Genomic DNA, 15794 nt, shown 5'->3' with positions numbered 1-15794 from the left:
AATATTACTAGTGAGAACTAGGCTTTCTTAATAATACCACAAATTCATTAAATGTCTTGAATGAATTGGAGGCAGGGGAGAAGTTTATTAATGCAGATTTTTCTAGCCAAATTAATAATAAGCATAATCACATTTTATGGAACAGCAACTATGTGCTCAAAACTGTGCAGAGATTTGGCTATGAGCGTTCGTGCCTGTAATGTACACAGTCGTCCCGTGTGGCTAATGATTGCCTCATTTTGTGGTTGAGGAGTCTGAGCCTTTGATGGCTTCTTACTGATCTAAGATTTTGTACTTTGTAAGTAAAGGAGCTGAAAACGAAAGCCAGATATCTGAGGTCTTCACCACGATGTTCTTCCCATTTATACCTGTACCAACTGTCCAGAGTACAATGTAGTTTGATTCCAAGGCGAGCCTGCCTTCCTTCCTTCCTTCCTTTTTTTTCTCTTTTCTCCTCCCTTCCTTCCTTTTCTTTCCCTTTCCCTTTTTTTCTATCTCTCTCTCTCTTTTTTTTTTTTTTTTTTTTTTTTTTTTTTTGGTTAGGGAGCACAATTGTCTCAGGAAAGGAATCCACAGGCTGAACAGAGTGTGTCTCCTTGAGCAGCCATTCTCTTCAGGTTCTGGGGAGAATACATTCTTCTCATCCTTATTCCTTAGCAAGGATCTCATCAGAAAAGATACTGTTGGGCAAACAGACCAGTGAGTGTGAGCTGATAAGAAAAAGAAAAAGACAAGGATGAATAGTACTTTAATAACAGGGACATTGACTGTACTGCGCCAGACACATTTAAAAGCAAACAGACAAACACAGTTAGAAAGATGAAAGCCAACAGACGAAGCGGACTTTGCTACCACATGGACTCCAAATGGTGGTCGAATCTATAGATAAATTTAAAAATATTTGCTATGTCTAGTTATTAAAATCAATTCATTTACATTTCATGGCCTATAAATATTTAATAATATGCATTCTGATATTAACCCATGGGGATTAATAATGTCAAGTTTTTAATAAGGAAAAGACATTAAGGAAATTGTCGTTTGTGGTGATAGAGACCACAGACATATGGCAATAATGTGTGCTTTTGATTAAAATCAAATTATGCAATTAGAAAAAAAATGTTACCTGTAGGTTAACATTATTTGTCTTTTCTATTGATGATTGTTGATTCTAGACCAAATGATAGATCTTTTTGTTGTTTGTATTCACCTAAATAGCTTCTGAGATTTGCATGCGGTATTTTTCTTAAGTTGGTAAACCTGCTATTCCAAAACATCTCTACCTACTTTTCATTGCTGTAATGCTCTGAGTCTTTATGCCCTGAGGGAAACAGGTAGCCTAGTCCTGGACTTTGGTACACAGCTGTGCACCATGTATCACAGAATCTGGTGGCACACATAGTTTATAACAGCAACCATGTGAACACAAGGCTTCTAAGACCCTTGACTCCTGTAAACCATGCACAGGTTTATGTGAACAACATAGTTGGCAATTCCAATGAGACTCATAGAGCTCAAAGGGTATCATAAATTTCAAAAGTCTAGGCTTAAACAGAACATGGTTGATGATCTTGTTCTACCTTATTCAGTTTCTAGCATCATTGGGAGTTAAATGCTGAAAAAATACAGAGAATTTTTTTTTTTTCAAGCGTTCTTATTCAGTAAACATTAGCAAAACCCAGGCTGTCATCATTTTTCATTTACTAAATGTCATTTCAAGTTGAGAATGATTTTTTTTTCCCCAGAGAGCTTGTCAGAATGTCATGTTTGTACTTTGATTTATAGGATTTTGGATCGCTATGTTCAGGATCAAATTCCCGGTGCCAAGGTGGTGGTGGAGTCCATTGGTGCTCGAAGGCATGGGGACGCCTTTTCTCTGGAAGATTACACCAAATGTGACCTGACTGTCTACGCCATCGACCCCCAGACCAACCGAGCCATCGACAGAAATGAACTTTTTAAGTAAGTCCTTTCTGATTGTCTGTAACAGTTCCCTGGTAACAGTATTGCCCTACAGAGGATCCTGGTTTAAGGCTGTAAGTACTGAAAAGTTAAAACCCACCAAATTGTTGTTGAAAGTGTAGTGTAAGCAAAAAAGAAATCAGACACCATACCTAGGGTACTTATGCCTAGAGGCCTCCAGGCCCAGGTGGGAGGGAGGGACTTTGGAGGTCAGAAGGTCCATTAGGAGCAAGGGCAGTGCACAGAGATGACCTCCATGCCTGCTCCCATACCATGCTTTTGGAAGGCAGAGAGCACAGATTCCTTCTTCAGCTATCAGTTTGCCCGTGATGTTGTCAGCAGGCATGAATTTTAAGACTTCATCTAGGTTTCCTGAAGGTTGAATCAACAAAAATTACTATCTTTTTCTCCCTTGACTTGGGAGTGTGGGCAAAAGGCGATAACCCCTTCCACTTCAGTCCATCCTTTCTACCTATTTATTCCATCCTGGTAAACTTGAATGTTTGAGTTATGAATCCTAAAAATAAAGAAAGTGCTGAATTCTCAGCCAACCAGGGCTATGCAGTTCTCCCCTGGAAATCATGTTAGAACAGCTTACAGCTTTGTCATTCTAACTTTCAGCTTCACTCCAGTGACACCTAGTGTCCACCAACCTCTAGGAATGCGGTTCTCATTTAAATTGAAATGCATTCTTTCTTCAACAATATTGGTGATATAGTCTCACGTATGTCTCCTAAATATTTATTGATATTTGTGTATCTGTATGTACCCAAATCCATAATTTCAGATTTTAGTTTTTCTTTCTCTATATATACTGAAGAGCACCAAATAAATAGATGCACATACTAATTTACATATATATCCATATGTGGCTGCATTTATGTATTTAGCAAATATCTACCTACCTACTTATTTATTTATTTTTAATTTTATTTATTTGACAGACAGAGATCACAAGTTGGCAGAGAGGCAGGCAGAGAGAAAGGGGGAAGCAGGCTCCCTGCTGAGCAGAGAGCCCGATGCGGGGCTCGATCCCAGGACTCTGAGACCGTGACCTGAGCTGAAGGCAGAGGCCTTAACCCACTGAGCCACCCAGGGGCCCCCCTACCCATTTATTTATTAAAAGCCATGTATTCTTAATGGAATCTGTTCTGAATTTAAATCTGTTCTTGAACAAAATTTCACTGCTGCTATTTTAGCAACAATGGAACTGTGATATAATAGCAACTTAATTATAAAAGAGCCATAGTTATTAAGCACGTCATTCACCAACTTAAATTTAATAGCTATTTGGGCCACAGGCAAGATAGTGTGTTAATCACAGGGAAGTAGAGAGACTGAGCAGTGGGTTCCTCTCAAGTTCTAGAACCAACATCCAGCTGCAGTAGCATTTTAGATCTATCAAGCCAATTCTGCATATTGTATTCATGTTAAAATTCATTTATAAATAGACCTTAAAATTACATGTAGTCTATGAATTGTTCTTATTAACATTTATTTAAACCCATCTGCATCCTTTGTTTTTACATACATTGGTTTTATTTTTAAATATGATTGGTGAGGCACCTGGGTGGCTCCGTGGGTTAAGCCTCTGCCTTCGGCTCAGGTCATGGTCTCAGGGTCTGGGGATCGAGCCCCGAAATGGGTTCTCTGCTCAGCAGGAAGTTTGCTTCTCCCTCACCTTATCCTCCCCCTGCTTGTTCTATCTTTCTCTCTAGCAAATAAATAAATAAAATCCCTTGGAAAAAAAACAAACTTAAAAAAAATCAATAATAAAGTAATGATGAGCATCATCTGAATTGCTCATATAAACCTTTAGAGGCCAACAGTTTGCAAACTGAAGCCAGTTGGGTTTCAGCGGACGCTAGAAAGTATAAGATAAACATCCTTCGTTCTAAACAAGTTGTTTAGAAAAGCTAGGTTGTATTCCAAAGAGTAAACATAGAAATTCAATTGAATAACTAAGGGCCAGGAAAGAAGTTAGAAATTGAGAATAACTATAAATCAAGATTTTTTTATACTGAAGAGAGGATGGAATGGCCATTAAGTATTCAAGTTTTCCCTTAGAAGCTTGAACTAAGTCTAATATATTATTAGTTAATTGTTAATTAATATAATAACCTAAATCCTGGAATTTTTCCTCAAAACATTTTATAATGAATTATATAGATATATTTCATAATCCAGTGCTCAGAATGCATTGATATTGTTGTAGTTAGAAGAGCTGTTGAAAATTTAGTTTTTGACACTGAATAAATATACTAGAATATTAAGACTCACCTAACACCCAGACCAGTGGAAATAGGATTATTCTTTCAATTTCCCCTGATCCTAAAATCTAAGCTTTTGAGGATGTTGGAATTCTTAGGCCAAAGAATTAGAAACAAACAAAAGGTATTTCCTCAGAGGAGTTTACTTTGACTTTTAAAATTGATTTCCTATCAAAACTTTTCTTTAAAGCTTATAAAAGGATAGAGAAGATTGGAATCAGTATAATTGTATGTTAACTACTTTGTCTTACAAGGCTGTGAGTATTTTGATTTTTCTTATTTTGGGTCATCTGAATTTCTTAGATTTTTTTTTTTTTTTTTGCAGCAAATATACATTACTTTTATCCTGCTTCTGTTCTTGCTGTTTTTTTGGTTTTGTTTTTTTTTTTTACCTTCTTGAATCTGTGTTTTTTGTTTGTTTTTGGTTTTTTAGATTGTCTCAATCTCTAGGATATCCTTAGACATTATCTTTTCAAGTGTTTCTTATAACCTAGATTCTCTTTCTTCTCATTCTGGGACTCCAGTTGAAATTCCTTTCTCTCCACACTTTCAGATGCTCTCTGTTCTCGTCTTCCTCCTCTTCTCCTTGCCCTCTTGTCTCTTGGTGCTTTCCTTTAGATAATTGCTGCTGCCTTGTTTTCAAGCTCACAGATACATCTGTTAGCCTGTCGATGTGCTCATTAAAGGAATTCTTCATCTTTACATCTTAAAATAAAAAAAAAAAGAGAAAAACAAAACAAGCCTTCCATTTCCATTTGGTTCATTCTTATAGTTTCTACCACTTTATTGAACTTCCCATCACTTCAAGCATGTTTTTCACTTTCTGCTAGTTTCTGTAAAGTACTAAGCGGAGCTGTATCAAAGTCCTTCTGATGTCCCAGCATCTGGGCAGTGTCTGGTCTGGCTTCCCTGCTGGGTCTCTCTGCAAGCCCTGGTAGCTCTTCATTCTCTTAGCCCGCCCCATCAGGGCCGAATGCACTCGCTCGCTCACTGCTTGGCTCTCCTCCCGCAGCTGAGATGCAGCAACGTGGGTGGGTGGCTGTCTGTTCTCCTTGTCTAGCCTGCATGCCTGGGACATGGGCTGAGGCTCTCTCACTTTGCTCCCCCTCCTTCCCATGGCATTTGTTCACTACAACCATACTTGTGGCATGTCTTGGTGTCAGAGTTCCCTGCCCCTCCCAACCACTAATAGACCTCTGCTCCGTGCAGGGTGTCCAGAAGAAAACTCCTGTTCCTCCTCCACACGGAGTGGGGTTTTGCGTATACTTGTTCCCCAGAACAGTGGGCTTATCCTGACCCATAGGGACTGGGATACTTCCTTCCCCTCTTTCTGTGGCGTAAGGTTCTTGCTTTATATGAGAGATGGGTCTGTGGAATTGCCAGGTACCCCAGCCTCAGCTGCTTTTTCCCTATAACCCTGCGCTAAAAGGGGATTTCTCTCCTGTCTCCAGCCCTGTCCCTAGGTCATCTTATGAGGGCCCTTGGAAAACAGTTTGCAAGTGAGTACAACGCCAACCCCCCCCCCCACTTTATGTTCACTGGTCTCTTATGCCAACTTTGGTTGGTACATGTTGGTACATACTTAGCTTCTAAAAATTAATTAAAATTAAATTAAAATTTTAGCTCTTTTGCAGGCACCTGGGTGGCTCAGTCGGTTGAGCATCTGCCTTTGGCTCAGCTCATGATCTTGGGGTCCTGGGATCGAGCCCCACGTTGGGGTCCCTGCTGAGCAGGGAGTTTGCTCCTCCCTCTGCTTGTGCTCTCGTTCTCTCTCTCTCTCTCTCGAAATGAATACATACATTCTTTAAAACGTTTTAGCTCATTTCTTTTATTTGCTTCTTTGGCAGCCACTTTTCCTTGTTCTCTGAAAGGTGAAACAATGCTTGGTCTCATCTCCCAGTAGAGGAAACTGTCAATCTTCAGAATTTGGCACTTTGCTTGCAAAAAAGTTAGGATTTTTGTATTATTTTACCTTTTTGTCATTAGGGTGGGAGCCATAGGCTCTTAGGCTTCCTGCACCCTGAGCATCCTGAGCAGAAACACATCATAGTACTTTAAAATAGAACTTAACTAAGTATTTGTTTAAAAAAGCAAATACAGTTTTAGCTTATGTGCCTTTTTATACATCCAGCCTGTTTAATGCTGTCTGTCTGGATGGTAAACAGGAAATACAGGAGAATCTTGTATACTGTACAGACTGCATTTATAATATTATGGAAAATAACATGTTTATACTTTAAATCATAATCTGACTTCAGCTCTCATAAAGCTTATTTCCCATTCCTAAGACCAGGGGGGGGAAAAAAAACCCTAAAAATAAAGAGTGAAATTTATTTATTTATTTGTTTTTAAGATTTTATTTATTTATTTGACAGAGATCACAAGTAGGCAGAGAGGCAGAGAGAGAGGGGGAAGCAGGCTCCCCACCGAGCAGAGAACCCAATGTGGGGCTCGATCCCAGGACCCTGGGATCATGACCCGAGCCAAAAGCAGAGGCTTTAACCCACTGAGCCACCCAGGCGCCCCAAGAGTGAAATTTAAATAATGGAAAAGTCATTATTAGAATCTAGTTTACTATACATAGAGTATGCAATATATTAAGGAATATAAATTAGTCCTTAATTTGGAACTGTATAAAGGAAATACTGGTCTACCTATGACTTGCTTTATTAAGCAAAACAATGTTATTGAAGTGGCATGGATATTGGCAAATGTGTTAACCCTCGCTTCCTCTGTACGCCTGTTTCAGAGACCCAGAAGCAGGGTATCTACCTGGCAAAGAGGCAGTTGTGCCTCTACCATGTAGATGGGGGTCTCTGTGGAGTAGAGTGCTCACTCCTGCTCACCATCCCCTTTATCTCGTGCATAGGTACACTGCAGTATGAAAACCATCAAGGCAGAATGCAGCGTGGACGGATGCTTCCATACCACACTTTGACAGTTGTATCCCACACAAGTAAACAGGCAGGGGTGCACATTTGCCTGTGCTCCATCAGCAGACTGAATGGGAAAACAGAGAGCTGTCTGCAGAATGTTATCTCATCTCAGTGGTGCTGGAGAGCAAGGTTCTTGCCTTACAGAGTCAAATGTCACAGACTCTCACAGAGAATGAGTAAAGCAATACAAGTTTATTGAGTGAAGATACAGAAAATGCTCTCAGGGATGAGAGGGGTCCCAATAGGGATGGTCTTTTTTTTTTTTTCTTTTTAGTTCTTTTTTCATTATTTTTTATTATGTTAGTCGCCATACAGTACATCATTAGTTTTTGATGCAGTGTTCCAAGAGTCATTTTCTATGTTTAACACCCAGTGCTCCATGCAATACATGCCCTCCTTAATACCCACCATCAGGCTCACCCCTCCCCTCCAAATCCCTGAGTTTGTTTTTCAGAGTCCACAGTCTCTCATGACTCCCACCCCCTTCATTTTTGCCTTCCTTTTCCTAATGTCCTCCATGCTATCCTTTATGTTTCACAAGTGAAACCCTATGATAATTGACTCTCTGCTTGACTTATTTCACGCAGCATAATTTCCTCCAGTCCTATCCATGCTGATACAAAAGTTGGGTATTCATCCTTTCTGATGGAGGCATAATACTACATTGTACATATGGACCATATCTTCTTTATCCATTCGTCCATTGAAGGGCATCTTGGCTCTTTCCACACTTTAGTGACTGTGGCCATTGCTGCTATGAACAATGGGGTACAGATGGCCATTCTTTTCACTACATCTGTATCTTTGGGGTAAATACCCAGGAGTGCAATTGCAGGGTCATAGGGTAGCTCTATTTTTAATTTCTTAGGAATCTCCACACTGTTTTCCAAAGTGACTGCATCAACTTGCATTCCCACCAACAGTATAAAAGGGTTCTAGGGATGGTCTTCTATAGAAAGTTAACCAGCGAATTTAAATCCTTTTAACACCTCTATTGATATCACCATACAGCAGGGACTAGTGGTAACACCTTCAGTGGCTTACTTCCTTTTTAGGGTCTGTAATTTTCTTGGTCACAAGTAGCTGTTACACCAAGACCACCTCTGACACCTAGGACAGGATGGTCTGCTTTGTTCCCTTATCTGGTTTCCTTTCATGTACTGCATTTTTGAATTATGTCAGCCTGATCCTATGGCCCCATCCCTTCTCTCCTTACCTAGTCTGACCTGTCCCTTACTTATCAGGAAAACAGCAGATCTGACAGATCTCCTTCCTGAGATAAGTAAGCATGGAACAAAATGCAAGCAGTAATAAATACTGGAAAACAAAGTGAAAGAAGTAACATTGCAGTGACTCAGAGGCGGAATTTATCTCTGGAAATATTCTCCAGAAACCACTGGAAAACAGTTTAAGGTTTTTAACAAAAAACAAAACTGTATGGGACAATGAAATGGCATGTGTGCTTGAGGAGCCCCTTCCCTATTTCTGGTGAAAGAACCCCATCAGTGCTCTCTACCACGGTGCTGGTGGTGGGCGTCTACATTGCCTCCCCCTTAGAACTCGAGCCCCTGCTCACTGCCTGGGTGTGGGTCAGTTAGACACACAAAAGGACTCAGAATCCCTCTTCAAGGACCAACATGAAAACTAGCTTTGCCCCCAAACCAGGAAAAGTATAAAACAAAAGCCTGAAGGTTTGGCTCACTTTTTCCACCTCAATATGGAAAATCTCCAAACTTTTCCCCAAATGAGAAAACATCTGAAAAAGAAATTAGCAGCATAAAGTACATACATAAGAAGCTAAAAAAAAAATAATAATAATACAAATTATAAAGGAGATCAAAAGATACATAGAGGACAGTGAAGATACAACCTGACAACTGTAGGGGATCTCTGAGGTAAAACACTGCAGTCACAATCACAGAAACATAAACCAAAAGTATAATGAAGAGACTCCATTACTTTCCCAGACAAAATCAATGAAAATGTCACCATGTGTCATTGAAAAGTATCTGAATATGTGTTCATACTACTGAGGCACAAATAAAAGTGACTTGATTATAAAGAAACAAAAATTTAGATAAGCCTTAGACATCTCATAAGCACAATAAAATGCCAAAAGGCAATGGGAATCGGATTCACAATTTTTTTGAAGGAAAAATGTTAGGACTGAGGAATTTGTACCTGGGCAAACTGTTTTGCATGTAGAAAGCAAAAAGGATATTTAATTCTAGACTAGGTATGGGTTCAAAAGCAATCAACAATTCCAGGAAACAATGAGGACATTTACCTAAATTGAGAAACAAACCAAAGTAAATAATCAAAATAATGGAGCTCTTGTACTGTAAAAAGACTAATGAATCTTCCCATCTTCAGGTGATGGGATGGCAAATTCAAGAATCCTGTAGAAGGGGGTCCATCGTGTGGATTCCACATGATAGGAGTGAATTCTTCCCCCAAACTAATGATCTTCCTCTGCTAATTCTTCCCAGTTTCTAATACTGATTTTGCAAAAAGAACTCTTAATCTGTACTTTATTTTTATTAACATCTAATGTATTATTTACCCTAGGGGTACAAGTCTGTGACTCATCAGTCTTACATAATTTACAGCACTCACCATAGCACATACACTCCCCAATGTCCATACCCTAACCCCCCAGCCTCCAGCAAACCTCGGTTTGTTTTGTGAGATTAAGAGTCTCTTATGGTTTGTCTCCATCCTGATCTCATCTTGTTTCATTTTCCCCTTCCTACCCCCTAGACCCCCCGCCCTGCCTCTCAAATTCCTCATATCAAGAAATCATATGATAATTGTCTTTCTCTGATTGACTTACTTTGCTCAGCATAATACCCTCTAGTTCCATCCACGTCATTGCAAATGGCGAGATTTCATTTCTTTTGATAGTATTCCATTGTATATATACACCACTTCTTTATCCATTCATCTGTTGATGGACATCTAGGTTCTTCCCATAGATTGGTTATTGTGGACATTGATGTTATAAACATTTGGGTGCATGTGCCCCTTTGGATCACTACATTTGTATCTTTACAGTAAATACCCAGTAGTGTGATTGTTGGATCGCAGAGTGGCTCTATTTTCAACTTTTTAAGGAACCTCCATGCTGTTTTCCAGAGTGGCTGCACCAGAGTGGTTGCATTCCTACCAACAGTGTAGGAGGGTTCCCCTTTCTCTGCATCCCCACCAAACTCTGTCGTTTCCTGAATTGTTAATTTTAGCCATTCTGACTGGTATGAGGTGGTATCTCATTGTAGTTTTGATTTGTATTTCCCAATGCCATGTGATGAGCATTTTTTTATGTGTCTGTTGGCCATCTGGATATCTTCTTCGCAGAAATGTCTGTTCATGTCTTCTGCCCATTTCTTTATTAGATTATTTGTTCTTTGGGTGTTGCGTTTGAGAAGTTCTTTATAGATTTTGGATATTAACCCTTTATCTGATATGTCATTTGCAAATATCTTCTCCCATTCTGTCAGTTGTCTTTTGGTTTTGTTGACTGTTTCCTTTGCTGTGCAAAAGCTTTTGACCTTGATGAAGTCCCCATAGTTCTTTTTTTTCTTTGCTTCCCTTGCCTTTGGTGATGTTTCCAGGAAGAAGTTGCTGCGGCTGAGGTTGAAGAGGTTGCTGCCTATGTTCTCCTCAAAGATTTTGATGGATTCCTGCCTCATATTGAGGTCTTCCATCCATTTTGAGTCTATTTTTGTGTGTGTTGTAAGAAAATGGTCCAATTTCATTCTTCTGCATGTGGCTGTCCAATTTTCCCAAGTCTTTGTTGAAAAGACTTTCTTCCATTGGACATTCTTTCCAGCTTTGTCGAAGATTAGCTGACCACAGAGTTGAGGGTCTATTTCTGGGCTCTCTATTCTGTTCCATTGATCTAAAACAGATCTTGTGTCTGTTTTTGTGCCAGTACCATACTGTCTTGATGATTACAGCTTTGTAATAGACCTTGAAGTCTGGAATTGTGATGCCACCAATTTGGGCTTTCTCTTTCAACATTCCTCCTGCTATTCAGGGTCTTTTTTGGTTTCATATAAATTTCAGGATTATTTGTTCCATTTCTTTGAAAAAAATTGATGGTATTTTGATAGGGATTTCATTAAATATGTAGATTGCTTTAGGTAGCATAGACATTTTTCACAATATTTGGTCTTCTAATCTTCCAAAAACTTTATTTGGAACTTCTTACCTTATCCAACAAATAATTAAAACAAATTGTGGTACCATTCTATTCTAGCACTTGGAACCACTGTTAAATCTTTATTACATTCTCTAACATACCTAAAAATGACCTAGGAAAAATGCTGTGAAAGGATTTTTATATCTACAAAAACATACTTGTAAGAAAAAAAAGTAACAAAAAATCTAACTGCCTTACATTATCACATGAAAACTTTAGTAAAAATATACACCTTTAAAACTAAAATTGAGTTATCTTAGACATTGGGTTTTTTAAATATGAAGTCTAAGAAACTACCCAGTGGAATTTGTATCTGGTATCAGTCATCTCTTTACTTTTTCCATAAGGAAGCTATGTACACTGTGCAGTAAAGTCAGCATGATCAGTCAGAAAATTTAAAAAATGTCAAAATGGATAAAATAGACTGTTAGATGCTCTTTGTTATCATTGGGATAGTGTAATTTAAGGCCATTTGAAAATTTTTCTCCCATTTCTTTGTGCTTTCTCCATTTTCAACATAAGTATGGTGGTTTATATTATGCAGTATATTTCTAAAATAATAGTTTTCACTTTATATATGCTGTTTAAGTACAAAAATAAAAAATATTTGTTAAAAAAGATGTGATGTGGGTATATTCAAATGTGAGCGGCCTCTGCATTGGGGCCTGTGAGTAATTTTGCTTTTTGGAAAGTTTTGTGCTTTCCAATTTTCTGTAGTCGGACCTTTTATAGATGAACATCTAAAAATCCAAAACCAAAAATACCTAAGACATGGTGTGGCTTTGTGGTATTAAGAACAGAAGTGTTACATCAATATTGTAGGATTTATACAGGGATTGTGCAAATATTCCCAAGGAATTTTGAAAAATATTACCTGTTAATTAAAACAAAATATGTAACAAAATCTTAATAAATTAAGTAATAATTTTCCTTGATTATCTGCTCCCCCCACCCCAATGTGATTCCCATAATAAGAACTGTATTATTCAGAAGAAGACTTTGTGAGAATTATTGGCTTATTTTGGCTAATTCCTGTCATCCTGACTGATTTGCTATCTGCATCATTTATAGAGTCTTCTCTTTCTAGGCAGGAAACACTTTTTAATTTGTTCATCTCTTGCCCATAATATGTCACTTTGGTTTGGGATTTGAGAGTGTCAGCGTACAAGACAAATGGAGATTTTGGACCCTGATGGCTTGGATTGGTATCTCAGATTCACGGCCCAAACTGTGTAGGGCCGTGTAACTGTTCTGTTCTACAGGGTGATTCTGAAGACCAAAGCAGACAAAATGCAGGATATAGTTTTAAACTATATCCTATGTAATTTAGAATATTCATTCACACGAATAATATAATCATGTAAATTATTTCAACAGAGTGATATTAAGTTCAAAGATGTTGATAATTATTTTTCTCAAGTCTGTGAGCATATTAAGTAAGGTCATTGTTATTATATCTGTGATACCTGTATACAGGTGGTAGTTGCTCTTCTTCATTGCTCTTTTTATATTTTTTTTATTTATAAGACTGACTCAGCTTGTGATTCAATTAAAGAAAATAATAAAAGCTATCACAAATTTATTTAAATATTAAATACTTAATACTTAGTAAAAATAGTAATGAGATATTACACAATTATTTTCTGTATTATTTAAAAATATTTTACAAAAATACTTTCAAAGGAAATACTAAAAGATATTGAAAAATTCCATTTAAAAGAGAACTTTCTGGGGCGCCTGGGTGGCTCAGTGGGTTAAAGCCTCTGCCTTCAGCTCAGGTCATCACCCTAGGGTCCTGGGATCCAGCCCAGCATTGGACTCTCTGCTCAGTAGGGAGCCTGCTTCCCACCGCCCTCTCTGCCTGCCTCTCTGCCTACTTGTGATCTCTCTGTCAAATAAATAAATAAAATCTTAAAAAAAAAAAAGAAGTAAATAAATAAATAAAAGAGAACTTTCTGTTAACATCATTGATTTTATGATTTATCTAACAATGCAGGTTTCTGGATGGCAAACTTCTTGATATCAACAAAGACTTCCAACCGCATTATGGGGAAGGAGGACGCATTTTGGAGATCCGGACCCCGGAGGCAGTGACTAGCATTAAAAAGCGAGGAGAAAGTCTGGGCTACACAGAAGGGGCCTTGCTGGCACTCGCCTTCATCATCATTCTCTGCTGTATCCCTGCCATTCTGGTCGTTCTGGTCAGCTACAGACAGTGAGTATCCCTTGATTGAAACCTGCATCGTCCCAAAGCCAGCCTTGCGAACATAGCTTTGGAGTCCCAAAAACAGGAATAGTGCAGACCTCTCGGGGACTGCTATATGGCCTTTCTTGAAGGGAAAACAAAACAAACTTCCAGCATTGCCCACAGCGAACTCAATGTGCCCATGCTCCTAAGATGCTCTCCTCCAGTAGGACTGTGTTTGTGCTCTTTGGGGAATCGACCTCCGGGAGCGAAGGTAGCAGGGATCCTAGGAAGGGTCATGTACAGATATCCCTGGTCCTAGGAAGGTCTGAGATCTGACCACACTGTAATGACAGCACTGTATCCATGTCGTTAAATTTGCATCTGTGTAAATGCCCACAGTGTCAGCAAAACCATTTAAAAAATCATAGTAGGCCACATGTCATTTTCCATGGGGACTCTTCCTTCCTGGGGAGCCCTGTGAGAATCTGTGTTGTGACATATGACAGGATATTGTGGTGGTGCAGGTCTTATGGGCAAATACTTTCATTTAAAATCTTACTTAGGCCCTTCAAAGTAGTGAAGAAATAATAGCTAATGTAAGCATCTGTACTCAAGGTTGTCTAGGAAGCTCTTCGTTATTTGACACTGGTTGTGGGGAACCTTCATGATAGAGGTCTAAGCACTTCAAATATATCCATATGGATAATGACTGGTGAAAACAGTTGTGGGACAGGTTAAGAAGATGCTGTAAGAGTATCTTTCATCACAAAAGCAATGTGAAGTTGCAAACACAGCATTTAGGTTGATACACTGGAGTCTGAAATACCCTTAATAAATCAACTGATGCACTGGCTCTAAAGCCTTCATGAACCAACTTAATAGTGAACAAATGGTTTTAATTTTTTAAACCATCAAGCCAGAATTCATTTTCATGTTAATCTGTCTTACAGTTATTCTTACTTATTGTGCTGCTTCCCAAAGGAATGCTGCAGCAATAAACCAGGGAGGAGACCTCTTCTTTTGGGCACATGGTGGCAGGGACCCAAACTGAAGCATCCCAGACGTTATACTCAGAGACGTTATACTAAGATGCTTAGCATTTCAACATTATGTAGATGGATTTAATTACTATTCTTTTTGTAGTTCAGTAATCAGGTCGACACCCCATGAATTCATTTTAGTTACTGCTTTTTGTAGATGGACAGAATTAAACAAAACGATGTTTTGTGCTGCTCGTGTTTCAAAGTAGCATTCTAATATTTACAAATCTAACTTTTGTACTTTTATGTTCTACTTCTAAGTAAGACCAAATGGTTGGCTAGTCTTTTGTATTAACATTTGTTTCTGAAAGTCATCTGTATGTGGCAAAGTTAAGGGGCAAATATGGGGAAAGGTGCCATGGATTTGTGACCCAGGAGGGGCACCTTCGAATCCCAGCCCCTGCCTCAAAGGGAGACCCCGGGGGGAATCACAGCCCAGTGCCTGGGTCCATTCCTGTAACACACCCGGGATGCCAAGAAGCCCATTACAAAAATCAGATCATCTTTACTCTTTCATTTCTCCCTCAGAGTTTGAACTCCTGTCTCCACGTATTCATCCAGTGCTGCTTGCTACATTTAGTTAATTTCTTTGTTTCCCTATAATGAATGTTTTCACAGCATCTGTGACGTTGTCGGTAATGATGAAGTGCTCCCCCATTCTGACTTTCTGAATTGAAATACTTAGCTTCCCTGCAGTGTCATTAAGTCTGTGTCATTACGCATTTAACCAGTAAATTATTCATTGTGTAGAATAAATCAGATGTTAAAATATTATGAATGCAGCCCTTCTAATGTAGCTTTCTCTCTCTCTTCTCTTACTCACTGCCTTTCGAAACAGGTTTAAAGTGTAAGTATAATTAACATCTTATGTATGATTTTATATACTATGAAAAGAAAACCCCTGCATACCCCTGATAAAGCAGTCAGTCTGCTGGGACCATGTATGTGACTTCAACTTCCCTTGTGCTTTTGTATGTACAGAATTGAGCTGCTCTTTAACTTTGGGATCCAAGGGAGGAGAAGTGAAAAAGGTCATTTGCTGTGATAGCTTCCACACTCTGAGGTCTTGGTTTTGAGGAAGGAGCTCATAGTTGGTGTTCAGGACATTCAGAAAGGGCCAGAATGCCAGGTGTCCCAGGTACCCAAAGGAAACCAAAGCAAGCCCCCATCCTTTAGGAGGGGGACCCTCTGTAAACT

General features: G+C 38.9%; 1 protein-coding gene across 1 annotated transcript in view; it reads left to right on the top strand.

Moving 5' to 3' along the window:
• The window catches only part of PCDH15 (protocadherin related 15), a 1700294-nt gene that overhangs the window by 1660153 nt on the left and 24347 nt on the right, over nucleotides 1-15794 (top strand). Inside the window, exons 31-32 of the mRNA XM_082719991.1 lie at nucleotides 1786-1962; nucleotides 13366-13584. Of these exons, the coding sequence (XP_082576117.1) occupies nucleotides 1786-1962; nucleotides 13366-13584 (396 nt within the window). The remainder of the gene's footprint in view (nucleotides 1-1785; nucleotides 1963-13365; nucleotides 13585-15794) is intronic.

The sequence above is a fragment of the Mustela nivalis genome, assembly GCF_964662115.1.
Source record: "Mustela nivalis genome assembly, chromosome: 2".
Taxonomy (NCBI): Eukaryota; Metazoa; Chordata; class Mammalia; order Carnivora; family Mustelidae; genus Mustela; species Mustela nivalis.
This window is presented reverse-complemented; position numbering and strand designations above follow the sequence as displayed.